At 32.9% G+C, this 12,249-nt stretch overlaps 2 protein-coding genes across 2 annotated transcripts; both read right to left on the minus strand.

Moving 5' to 3' along the window:
• Positions 1 to 1,245: 1,245 nt before the first annotated feature.
• LOC112686401 lies at positions 1,246 to 5,254 on the minus strand. Its single transcript, XM_025558648.1, has 4 exons — positions 4,778 to 5,254; positions 4,576 to 4,677; positions 4,075 to 4,392; positions 1,246 to 3,996 (listed from the first exon to the last, which is right to left on the minus strand). Exons 1-3 carry the CDS (start codon positions 4,936 to 4,938, stop codon positions 4,272 to 4,274), a joined length of 384 nt encoding a protein of 127 aa, XP_025414433.1. The 5' UTR covers positions 4,939 to 5,254; the 3' UTR covers positions 1,246 to 3,996; positions 4,075 to 4,271.
• A 14-nt stretch (positions 5,255 to 5,268) lies between these two features.
• On the minus strand, positions 5,269 to 12,023 carry LOC112686402. Its single transcript, XM_025558649.1, has 3 exons — positions 11,883 to 12,023; positions 8,859 to 9,043; positions 5,269 to 5,333 (listed from the first exon to the last, which is right to left on the minus strand). Exons 1-3 carry the CDS (start codon positions 11,997 to 11,999, stop codon positions 5,312 to 5,314), a joined length of 324 nt encoding a protein of 107 aa, XP_025414434.1. The 5' UTR covers positions 12,000 to 12,023; the 3' UTR covers positions 5,269 to 5,311.
• Between the last annotated feature and the right edge of the window lie 226 nt (positions 12,024 to 12,249).

The following is a 12,249-nucleotide window of genomic DNA, read 5'->3' on the forward strand; positions in this document are numbered from 1 at the left end:
ACCAGAATTACCATGAATTACCATAAATAATTATATAAATATATTTTTTATTAAAATAAAAAATTTACAATCTGTACCATATGTACAATAAGTAAATAGGATAAATTATATAGAGAATATTTACATAATAGTATGAGTATGTAGTTTAGTATGACTATTACACTTGAAGAGCTGGCGGAGTAAGGTTTGTTAGAGAAGCCGCTCACTGACGACACTCCTGAGGCATTGACCTTTATATTTATGTGTACATACTCTTGTTTAATTGTGATGTATGGTATTAAACTAATACGTGACCTAAAATTTTACTTTGTAAAGTTCACCGAGACCGAGCAAATGTAAACTTGGCCCGCGATTACCTTTTTTGTTGTAAATTTGGCCTCGAAAATTTTAGATAATAAAGTAGGTAGATTGTAAACTCGGCCCGGAAATTTCAGGTAATAAAAAAAGGTCGGTCGTAATCTCGGCCTGATAATATTTATAGGTGAAATAAAATGGCTATGTATAAACCACAAATGTACAGCTTTTTTAAAAACATTTGGAATAAATAATGATATTACGGAGAAAAATCATGATCATCAGGGACCAAGTACTTCAACGTCAATGTGTTACCACCGTGGTCAAACGTAAAGGAACTGAGGATATCTGCAGTAGGCCAAACAAATTTTTTTGTAGTGTAGTAAACAAGTACCTGACGCATAAGATCTACAAGTAAGTGATATTCAGTATGTTAAAAGGAATATATACAACACCTCCTCGTGGTGTCCTCTAGGTAATGCTAAATGGTTCTCAAAAGAAAAGTATACATGTGTACATTTTTATCCGGGCCGAGTTTACACCTAAATAATTTTTACCTAAAAAAAACACGGGCTGAGTTTACAATTGCCCCCGAGACCTAATAACACTAATCTTAAATTAATGCTTGTTTCTATTTTATAATTATTATGCATCGATTTTTGTTCTGAATATTTTGACAGACATTTATGAGATAAAAAATGTAAGTAAATAAATGTTTTACGAAGGTCGTCATGCAAAGTTAGTTATGGATTGTGAGATAATATCCAATAAACATTCAATTATTAAAACTAATAATTGTTTTAATTTTATCAAAATATCCAAGTTATCATAATAAACATACATATTAGATATATATACATATATTAGATATAATATTTTAATTTAATAACTGAATGAGATTTGATATTTTAATGAGTCTTATGAAGCCAATTTATATTTTGAAATCACGGTAACTTTGAAATTGCATTAATTTTTTTTTCAACGTTTTTATAATATAGCTGCCTTTATTCTGATTTGTATTATGAACAGATAGGAAAATATGACATACCATGGCTGCCTCCTTAAACACTTCGTTTATCGACGGACAAATGTACATTAAATTTTGATAATAAAAGATTATACATTTTGCGACCATCAACCAACAGCTAAACTAATGAATTTTAAATTGCAACTGCACAGTCAGTCTCGCTGGTTTTGGTTTGCATTTTGGCTTTTGCACTCTGAGAGCTCTTTTTGCCCCATGATTTCTACCACGGCGCAAAAGCGCTTCTTATTGTATGTAGCTCTGCCACAATACTGGATCATTCAGTAGTCCTTCCGTTAATGGTAGGTAAAGAATATCGGGTACATCAACTGGATGCGGTTTTCTGCCAATCGATGACGCCAGCTCAGCTCTTGAGTCACCCCAAATGGACAATCGAAAGTGTGTTCTACGGTATCGATAGGTGCCTCGAAGTGAACACATGAGAACGCCTCTGCTCTGGCCTTGAACCATAGATATTTTTAGAAGCAGCTATGTCCAGTAATGGCCTGCGTTACATGAAAGCTGATGTTTTTAGGACCTCGATACCACCACTTAATCAGATCCAGGATTAGCCGTATAGTTCATAATATCTTTGTTGTTGTTTCCCAAACTTACTGCCATTGTCTGAGTATCACTTGGCGTTCCGTCAATTTGCATACGATTAACATATTTCTCAACTAGCAAATTTTTCTTCGATCAAGTATGAGGAGAAAATCTGGCGGCATCCATGCCAGAACTAGGACTGCCATGTCCGACAATATTCGATAACACCGTGCTACTCTAAGGGTAGCGCAATCTATGCCTGTAATAGGAGCCTCTTTAATTTCTTGGTTTTGCTTAAACCATTTTCCCACACTTGAGCTCCGCAGAGTAGCCCATTATGGACTACAACCATGAGTCATTCAAGTCTATGTTAAGACGGGATATCGACATTTGATATCAGCTTGTTTAAGGCAACAGCACTTTTCTTGGCATCAGCCGATATGATGCACGCGTGTTCGACAAATGATAGCCAATTAATAATAAAATTAATAAATAGTTAATGGACGCCAAGGTAATGAATTATTTGTCAGCAAGATCAACTCTAGCTCCTTAAGTGTCAGCGATGGATCATTATCAGACATTCCGTAGTCAACCTATAGTAAAACTGGATCCATAAAAACTACGTTGCGTGTGAAACCCTATTCCATTAGACTATATATATCAACTGAATTGTTCGGCATTGCTCGGAAAAGAAATTGTGAGTGTTGAACTCCTTTGAGTGGAACTTGCTGAGGAATCAAACTTTTTAAGACTTTTTAAGTTGTCGACGTCCATAGAGAAATCAAGGAGAAGGAGCTGTGCTGCTGTGTCGACTATGATATGAAATCGATACATACGTACTTTTATCATATATTGTATAACGTGTGTACCCACAAAACTTTAATAGGTATATAATAAAAAATAACAATTTTACTATAAAACTTCTGTATAAACTACATTTGATGTATTACCTTTTGGTGCCAAAATAACTAAACTTGTGTGCGTACTGACTCTGGAGCATGCCACATAAAATTGTCCACGTGCATAACAATCTTTTCTTACATCGATCGCTGTAATTTTCGAGTTTCGACCTTGTGATTTATTTATTGCCACAGCAAAACTGATCTAATGTAATTTCTTATTAATCTTATGTTAAAATTGACGAATTGACCATTGGGGGTACATAATACAATGGCAAGAGGTCAAGAAGTTATGTGAATGAAAAAAAGGATGAGAGACGCTGTTCTAGATCAAATGTATATGTAAACGGACTAAAAAATAATAGTGTACATTCTCTATAATATTTGTAATATTATTTAAAAGAACCATCGATTATGTCTTTTGTTTCTTATGTCATATTAAGTTGTACAACTAGTTAAATTTAAATAAAATTAATTGATGAATTTGAAAATTACGAAAAACAAATAACCTTTTTTCGATCCTGTGGGCTCTTCAATTTTTCGACGGGTTACATCAAGTGCTGACTAGACAACAGAAAACCTAGTTAAATATTGTATTCGATTTAAGTTCATTCACGTATTTTAATTAAATTAATCTGTAGGGTCTGATTAAATATCTTAAAATAATTATAAGGAAAATCGAAATTATGTCAAAACACTTTATTAGTAGGTACCCGCAGTTATTAATTGAACGTGAGTCAGCCAGTGGGTTTTTTCAACATGTCTTCCCACAGCGCAAAATGTGCGTCGACTTTCCGGACGGTTTATTATTAGTATTATAATTATTTTTATCAATATGCAATTGTTTATAGTGAAATAATACTAACAATTACTATAATCATAATGATAGTAATAATAATAATAATAATAACAATAATAAAATTAATGACATTTGTGGGTTGAATAATTAGTATTTTCCAGAGTACAGTTCCATGACGTGTGTACATCTAAGAATAATTTACTAGAACTATGCAAAACACGCGATTCGACGCTAAAATACAAACTCTTTTCTTACAGTAAAGGCTTCCTCTAACAGCTGAACAGGAAAATCTGACGGGGTCATTATTTTTGGATCGTCAGTTCATGGTTTATCAATGCAACGTCCAAGTTGAAATATTTATAATCGCGTATCACACTCATTTTCCGTTCTCTCAGATGAACAACCATTTCGTTAAAAGCCGATATCGAGTTATCCATCTATTTATCATCAAATGAAAAACATAAGTAATCAGCGCAACATCAACTGTACGTTCAAAACAATTCAAGTCTGCGAACCTTGTCTATGACGCGCATGTACGCTTCAAATTTATCTTCCATCGAAATCGTTTGTTCGTCAGGCAGGTTAGAAGATTCCTTATAGTTCTTCAACGTGGGATCGTCGTCGGTAGCAAAACTCGTGAGTTTTTCTTGACGTATGTTTTCGATAGTCGTTGTTATATTTTTTTTGAAATTCACACGGTTTCTTAATTTGTCTATGGCGCGTTGAATTGCCGGGGAGAGTATATTTTATTCACTCTGATGAGAAACATTTCGGTTTCGTTCGGTTTTTGAAGCACGTCGGCTTCCATATTTGTGATCGACGATTTCTGTTGCCTGCAAAATAAAGTCGTAGACGCGTAACGGCTGCCGCTGTGTATTCGTTACTTTCGCTTCCGCGGTGGATTTATGTAAATCTGCACTTATACATTTCACGAATCGCCGCATTGAACACGATATGATCGAATTTAGCATTCAAATGCGGTTGTCATCTTATTATGATTGTTATTAAATACTTACTGTTGTTTCGGATGCGTTTTAGACAATAATTCGTCCAATAAACCACGGAATATGCTTCGATGCGATTCGCGGTTTACCAATGTTTTTACAAATTTGTCTTCTCTACGAACGAAACGTTTTAGACTTGTTTACCACTTATGTTATCGTTATTTTTTGTTTTTTAATTATTTATAAACTATACACATATCAAAATTATACTTACAAAATTCCCTTGACTTTCAATTTAGGTATTATGCCTTGATCAACAAAATAATTGACTTGTTGTAGACCTAACAGGCTCTTTTCTTGTTCCAACTTCAAATTCAAACGTAAATTTTTAGCTTCAGACCGTGTTTCTTTTCGGTAAAACGCCGAACTTCTCATTGACCTGAAAATAATCTCTAGGAAACGGTTGTGTTAATAACTTACTATCAGCTACTATTTGCTTGAATTTTTCCTTTATATTGGACAACAAACATCTGACTTTCTCCTTTTTTTTACAAGCGATTTCTAACACTTTACGTTCATCTTCTTCATATTCTTTACGTTCAGCCATTTTTCTCTCTTACAAACTAAATTTCAGGTTAGTCAATAAAAAAATAGCTTACTTGAAAAATGTATGAAGAGGCAGCAAATCTGCGTGCAGACGGCAACAATATCCGTCACTGACTTTATTTGGTATTTATAATATATACTTATATTTGTATAAAGATACCCGGTTGGAAAGTAAAGATGCAACTGGATCGGATAATAATAACTACATGTAGTAATTGCAAATACTACAAAATATGTACAAAAAACAATCAACTTAATGTTTCCAGCCTTTATTTTAAATTGTTTATTTTGTTTAAAATTAAGTACAATATGTATAAGTACAATACAGTATGTTGAATACATACGTTTTTAACGAAAACATTCATACATTATACTACAACCATATTCGTATAGTATCAATAATGCAAATAGGTAATCGTATTAATGGCACAATAATAAATAAAAATTAGGTAAAGGTCAAATTTAAAAAATATTTATTTCATTTAATTAAATACCAACTACTTATTTCAAATATTTACCCTCCCTCCATCGGCTTCACCTATTTCAACCAACTTATCAACTAACCACTGTAAAATTGAGCGCTGCCTTACTGACGTTTTTTGAGGTTATGGCATATTTTGTAAATAATTATTGTATTTGTAAATCGTAATGTTCATTACAACATAAGAATCATTGTTAAAATAGACTTGTTTCGATTTCAATCATCCGATTTCAATATTTTTTTATGTTTTTCAAGTTAACCTAGTAGTTATGATCGGAAGAATACTAGTATTGTCCAAAAAAAAAAAAAAAATATGCTCATTGACGCAAATCAACGCTTGATGAGTAATTATTTATAAAATTAAAAATTGCAGTATTATATTAATATAAATTCCGCACAAACTACGATAACGGTCGATCATGCGTATTGAGTAGGTTCCATCGCGTGATCTGCAGCATGCGATTTAATTCCCCGCGTGTCGTATTAATTTCCGTATCGAAATCACGGATTTTATACGTGTTCAAACGTTATTAAACGTTACGATGAAGGTTAAATGAAGGTTAATGAAAACCGTCGGGTTCCCAACAAAATACAAATAAAAAACCTACCCGTGGTCCGTATCTATAATATTTTTTGCAGTGACACTATTATCTTATCTATCTATAAATAAAATTAATAACCAGAAAATAACCCGATTTTTAATTTAATTTTATTTAATCAGAAAATAATCGGCAATCCTCCAGGTATGTTTTTAGGAAAAACGTGCGTCTGGGGCTAGGTATATAATATTATAAAAGCAAAATTTAAAATAATTATAAATTCAGCATTATTTAAATAAAAACGTTAACACAAAATTATTGAAAAACAATGCATTTGTAAAAAATATGCATCTAAAAGTATAGATTGGAAGAAATATATATGCCCTAAAACCAAAAAATACTCGTAATATTAATTTGTATGGAAAATAAAATTTCGAAACTAGCTTTGTTTTAGCATAATACGTTTGCTCGACTAATAATAATAGAAATCAGAAAAATAAACACATTTAAAATCAATATGTTATTATTATATTAAATTACCTCAGTGTCTAGTGTGGGTGTTGGTTTATTCTTGTCTTTGAGAAATAACAGACTCTTGTACGCAAACCATTTACTCTGGTAAGTTTCGAAGGTTGAAGTACTACTTTTAGCAAATTCTTTTTCTTTCTTAATTTCTCTTGCAAAATGACTTAACAGGTACTTAATCTTTTTTTCTATTTCATCTTTATCAGTTCCAAAAGATACGCTTATTTCAAGCAAAGCATCATGACGTTTATTTTTATTCTTATAATCCGTCAAATGACTATTCCATAACAGAGGACACTCGTGGGTTAGGTTAGGTTACTACAATATAACTATAACTACAATAAAAGTTTTGGTACTTATTAACACCAAATGCCGACTGAGATTAAGCCGAAACGCGTCTCCACTAGGCATGAAGTTTCGGTTTCCTTTGATGTAGACTGCCAGCGCGCGGGTTACGATCGGCAACGTATTCGGCTTGATAACGAAGCCGACAGTTACGTCCACATTAGTGCAGCTTAACTAATCGGTATTGCCGATCGGTATAGTGCAGTAGCCAGGAGGTATTAGTATATATATATATATATATATCAGTATCATATTTCATAATATCATGTTATTTAATTATTTCCATGTCTAAATGAACAAATATTTTATTTTTAGAACAATAATCGCCAACTATCGATAAGCTATTATTCGGAACAAGTAATAGCACAGAATAAAACAGAATGGATACTGATAACAAATTAAATGTGCAGCATAGGACAATAATGAAATCAGTCAGCCATTTTATTTGAGGTACAGTAGGAAGTTAGTAACATTTTATTCCATCATGAAACGGTAGTAATATTCTTTATAAGCTTCTGCGCATTTTCAAATGTTACTAATATTAGTATTATTTTTCAAGGTATTAGGTGCAATAAAAGTTTGAGATTTGGGGGGCTTGTAAGTCTTATGCTATGGTATAACCATGGGTCAACTCCCATCATTACCAAAAAAATATAAATTATGTTTTTGTAAATATATTACAATTTTATTTGTAAATTTACTTGAACAATGATTTGCATTTTATAGTATTATATCGATATACACGTTTTTAATATACTTAAAAAATTTATATAAATACCTGTATAATACTATTTAATCATCGATGAATCTATTTTATACATTTTTTTTTAAACACTTCCCATTCTGAAACCCTGCACATGGGCCTGTATTATGGTACAACATACTATCTAAAAAATGATCCACAAGTAAAAACTTCTTGGTACCCAGTAGGTCACCATGTTTCACACTATTTGGTAGATCACATATTGAACAATTACCATAATTGAAATTGCAATTAATAACGAATATCAGTTATCACTGATTATAATTTGATAACAAAAGTACCTCAATTAAAATGGCCGCTGATTTCGTTGCCGCCGTGTTGTGTCCACCCCCTGGTAATAGTAAACACATCAATGATAAAGGTACTCAAATAAACACTATTTTTGGTAATATTATTTTATATACCACGAATTATACCGATTAGCGAATAGTGATTATTGTGTAAAACAAATATAATAACAACGAACAAATATGTCTACTGTTTAGCACTAGTATGGACAATTTTTGGAAAACTGAAAAATATCTTTACAATCACGAATAATTTATCTAACTATCTAGATAAGTGATTTTTTTATATTGGATAATATTTTCAATAATTTTCAACGGTTCATTTTTTATTGTCTAAATAAGATAAAGATAACAAACAGTTTTTTTATCTAGATAATCCCAACACTGGCTATAGTCAATATAGTTACTTATATTTAAATTTCTTACAACCAGACACAATTCTAAAGGCGGTCCCACACGACTAGTGTACTTGGCCAATATTTGTCACTGGTGATATATGACCAACATTGGTCTTTGCTCCTACACGACTGGTGTACATTTACAAGTATTATCAATGCCCAGCACTGGTAAATTTGTCATGGTAATTGTATATTCTCCCAATTTTTTTTAACTTCAATAAAATGTTTGACTTTTTTAACTCGTATACTAGCATTGTCAAAATAATATGTCCTATACCACAATCATATATATCATATATATATATATATATATCATATATGTGTATACAAATTATTATATATATTATTTCTTTTAATAATAAATTATTTAAAAAAAAAACTTGCACGACCAGTCAAAGCCAGTCATCATACCGTGAGGGAGCAAACGCCAAGTTGAATCTAAAAATTAGTGATCCTTTGACTTGTGTCAGTTTTACCGACAATCCACCGATACGAGCCAGTAACCAACAATTATACTTGTGAACTCTCCTATATGACTGGTGTGTTGTCACTAGTGACAAATATTTACCAAGTACATCAGTCGTGTGGGGGACCGCCTTAAAAATATATATTTGTGTATTACTATAGATAATTATAAATTTAAAACACGTCCGTAAAATAAATACATAATATAATTGTATAAGTACTATGCTTTAGATTCTGAGTGAAATGAGGCGTGTATTTTTTATTACAAACTTTTTTTTTTGTTTAAGAAAATTTCTTCGGTTAGCCATTCAGTCTACTTTCTCAAAGCTTCAACATCTTAAAAGTTCATTGAACAGCTTAAGAAATGTTTTTTATCATCCGACAAAGAAAAAACTATGTTGAATTTTCAAACCACATAAAAATTGTATAACTTTAAATAACTACCATAATATCATCATTCGTGTGCCAAGAATTGTATTTTATAGGTGATATTAAAAGAACACACAAACTCATAAAAATGAGAAAAAATATATTTTTGCTATAGGTCATGATTTATTATAATCTTAAAACGTTGAAATATATAATGATGTTTACAATATAGTAATTAATACATAAACAATAACAGAAGACAAACCAAATTTGGTGTTAACGTGTTGTGTACTTGTGTATTGATGTACAAAAATATCTTTTCCCGTTCGATTGATGGGTGACTGTAAACGATTAGTGATTACTGATAAGTTGTGTAAAAATAAATGGATGGGTACTAAAGTATTGAACACATTATTCACTTTAGTAGTGCATTACATATTATTATGAATAATTATAAGAGGTTTATCCGACTTAATTGACAGATGTTTTGTCGTCAGTAATAATTATTATTATCGATATTTTTTAGGTTATTAATACAATTTTATAGCCTTTAGGCTTATAACCTTTCTTTATGAAGAAAGTAACAGACAAATCTGAGGCCCCTTGATAAATTCCAAATATCGGGGCCCAGAGGCCATGGCTCTCCCTGGACCTACCCCCCATATTTCGGGCTTGGTTCATTGTTGTACGTGAGGAATTTTGATGAACTGTTTTCCACCGGTAAATGGGTTTCGTGCAGTGCATTCGCGCAATGAAAATCATAATTCATTTGGTGATACCTGACATACGTAAAGGCACAGCTGCGACTAAAACACGACGTCGTTATTAGCAGAATTTATAACATAGGACTCTTCGAACAGGCGGGGGTGAGTTAATTATGATACGCGCTCTCGATGACAAAAGCATATGGCGCGCGCGCACACGTGAATCGCGTACAATGCAAACGCAAATCGTATTTTTACTATCCGCGAGTGGGTAAGTTAGAGCGCGCACGTTTGTGTGTGTGTATCAGGGGCGGATTTATGGGGGGGCGATGTGGCGTTCGCCCCCTCCCTCGGGATTTTTTTTTTATTACAGATTTATTTAATATTTTTATATACATAATAAAAATAAATAAAATATAATTATAATTATGTTTATCATTGTTTAAGTAGCTATAGATACTATTTTAGTTTGTGACCATAGCAGAAAGTATCATGATATTAAATAATAGTTGACTATATTAGCCATAACCATGAAGACTAATAATAATATTAAATTAATTCATGTCTATAGCCTATAATCATTAACCAAAGTATCAAACATTAAGTTGTGTATCTATGATATTATTATTCTTATTATTAGTATTTTAGTATTTTCTATGTACGCTATTCGGTGATCGTCGCGTACTTATCGCACCGACGACCGAGTGATCCCACATCTACAATATTATATTATATATATACATATATATTTTATCCATCGTGGGTGTGATGAGGCTTTGCATGTTTGCTTATTTCTATTGTTATTACTTATTATATTAAAAACATTGTTAAGATCACGGATGGGTGAAAGTCGACTGGCTTGGCTTTATTGCACACGCATAAAGATATAGTTGTAAATATAGAAAATATTATTAATAGATTTGCAAATGAAAAAAAAAAGAAATGTTAAATTATTATTGTAATAAATATTTTTCAGTATTAAAATTTTTATAATTATAAGTAAATATATACCTACAGTGAATATAAACGTTGTACTTATTTTTCCTTAAATAATTACTGAAATTACGGTAAAGTATTCATTGTGTTTTATTTATTCCTATTCGCCACCCCCTAAACCAAGCTTCAGATCCGCCCCTGGTGTGTGTGTGTGTGTGTGTGTGTGTGTGTGTGTGTATTCGCCCGACCCGCTTCTACCGCACCCTTTGGCGGCTTTTGTTTTCGTCTAAAAGGCCGTGAGGCGCATGCACGTTTGCACACACAGTGCTCGAATTAGAAAATAACACGGATGAGTGAATCAAAACTTGACTGTCCTTTCAAAATGTTTTATCGTACACAAAATTTTTTTTTAATGTAAAAACACATGGCATCATCTTTTTTGTTTTCCAAATAAATTGCAGATCACTAAAAACTTACAGAACATAATATGTATTATGTCTTTATACCTCGATCACTATCACTTCCGTTGATATTGACTTGCTTTCATATCGAATTGGCCATAATATGTCTAAACTTAAATGCCTGTTGGTTTTAACCGAGGCACCATTCGTAGTTTATGGGTCACATGTGGTGAACATTTTGGACCGAGGACTATCGTGCTCGCTACAACGCTTATTATTGTATGCATTTATAGCCAACGAACTCTGTGGATCACGTCTTATCGTAGGCAACTCTCGCGGTAAGAAATGTGTTCACGAGCAAAATAGTGGTGTACACACGGGGTGGTAATAACAAATCCAAAGTAAACATTTGAGTGCACAAAAATATTTAAATGGGTGTAATTTTTTTCTTAAATTGAAATCCCATAAAATGTAATTACATTTTTTTTTCTTGTTTAGTACATTTTATAATCTTTTAAATTATGTACAAATACTTGTTGCCGACAGTTGGCAGTACGAACCTGGGTCCGAAACATGATATTGCCTCTGTATAACGTGTTTCTGTGTACGCTATGTAACCGCACTGCTTCGTTTGCCATTTCAAGCACTATGTATACAACTTTGACGTACGTGCACATTTCAGTGGAGACAGCGGCAGCGGTGCGCGGAAGACGTTGCCGAAGCGCTCAAGCGGTAGAACGACGTCGGGGGCGTACACATTGGGTTTCGTGGCCCGTGAACGATCGTGTGCCATCGTTTCCTGGACGGGGCGCGGGCGCGGGCGCGCGCGCGCGCGCGCGCGTGTGTAGGTCAGTGCTTAAGTGTACGTGTGTGCGCGCGCGAGAGACAACTGAAGTATATATGCTTGTGCGTGAGTGTGTACGTTTG

Source organism: Sipha flava, unplaced genomic scaffold (assembly GCF_003268045.1).
Source record: "Sipha flava isolate LNK unplaced genomic scaffold, YSA_version1 307_pilon_pilon, whole genome shotgun sequence".
In the NCBI taxonomy this organism is placed as follows: Eukaryota; Metazoa; Arthropoda; class Insecta; order Hemiptera; family Aphididae; genus Sipha; species Sipha flava.

Bases quoted from the DNA above. Each gene is read 5' to 3' on its own strand.
- LOC112686402 (XM_025558649.1), bottom strand. From the start codon at position 11,999: ATGTGCACGTACGTCAAAGTTGTATACATAGTGCTTGAAATGGCAAAC. The intron at 9,044-11,882 runs GTTCGTACTGCC...TATATTTTTAAG, and splicing joins ATATCATGTTTCGGACCCAG to GCGGTCCCCCACACGACTGA. The intron at 5,334-8,858 runs GTATGATGACTG...CATATTTTGTAG, and splicing joins TTGGCGTTTGCTCCCTCACG to TATTTGCAATTACTACATGT.
- LOC112686401 (XM_025558648.1), bottom strand. From the start codon at position 4,938: ATGAGAAGTTCGGCGTTTTACCGAAAAGAAACACGGTCTGAAGCTAAA. The intron at 4,678-4,777 runs GTAAGTATAATT...TTTCGTTCGTAG, and splicing joins TTGAAAGTCAAGGGAATTTT to AGAAGACAAATTTGTAAAAA. The intron at 4,393-4,575 runs GTAAGTATTTAA...TTTATTTTGCAG, and splicing joins AAAACGCATCCGAAACAACA to GCAACAGAAATCGTCGATCA.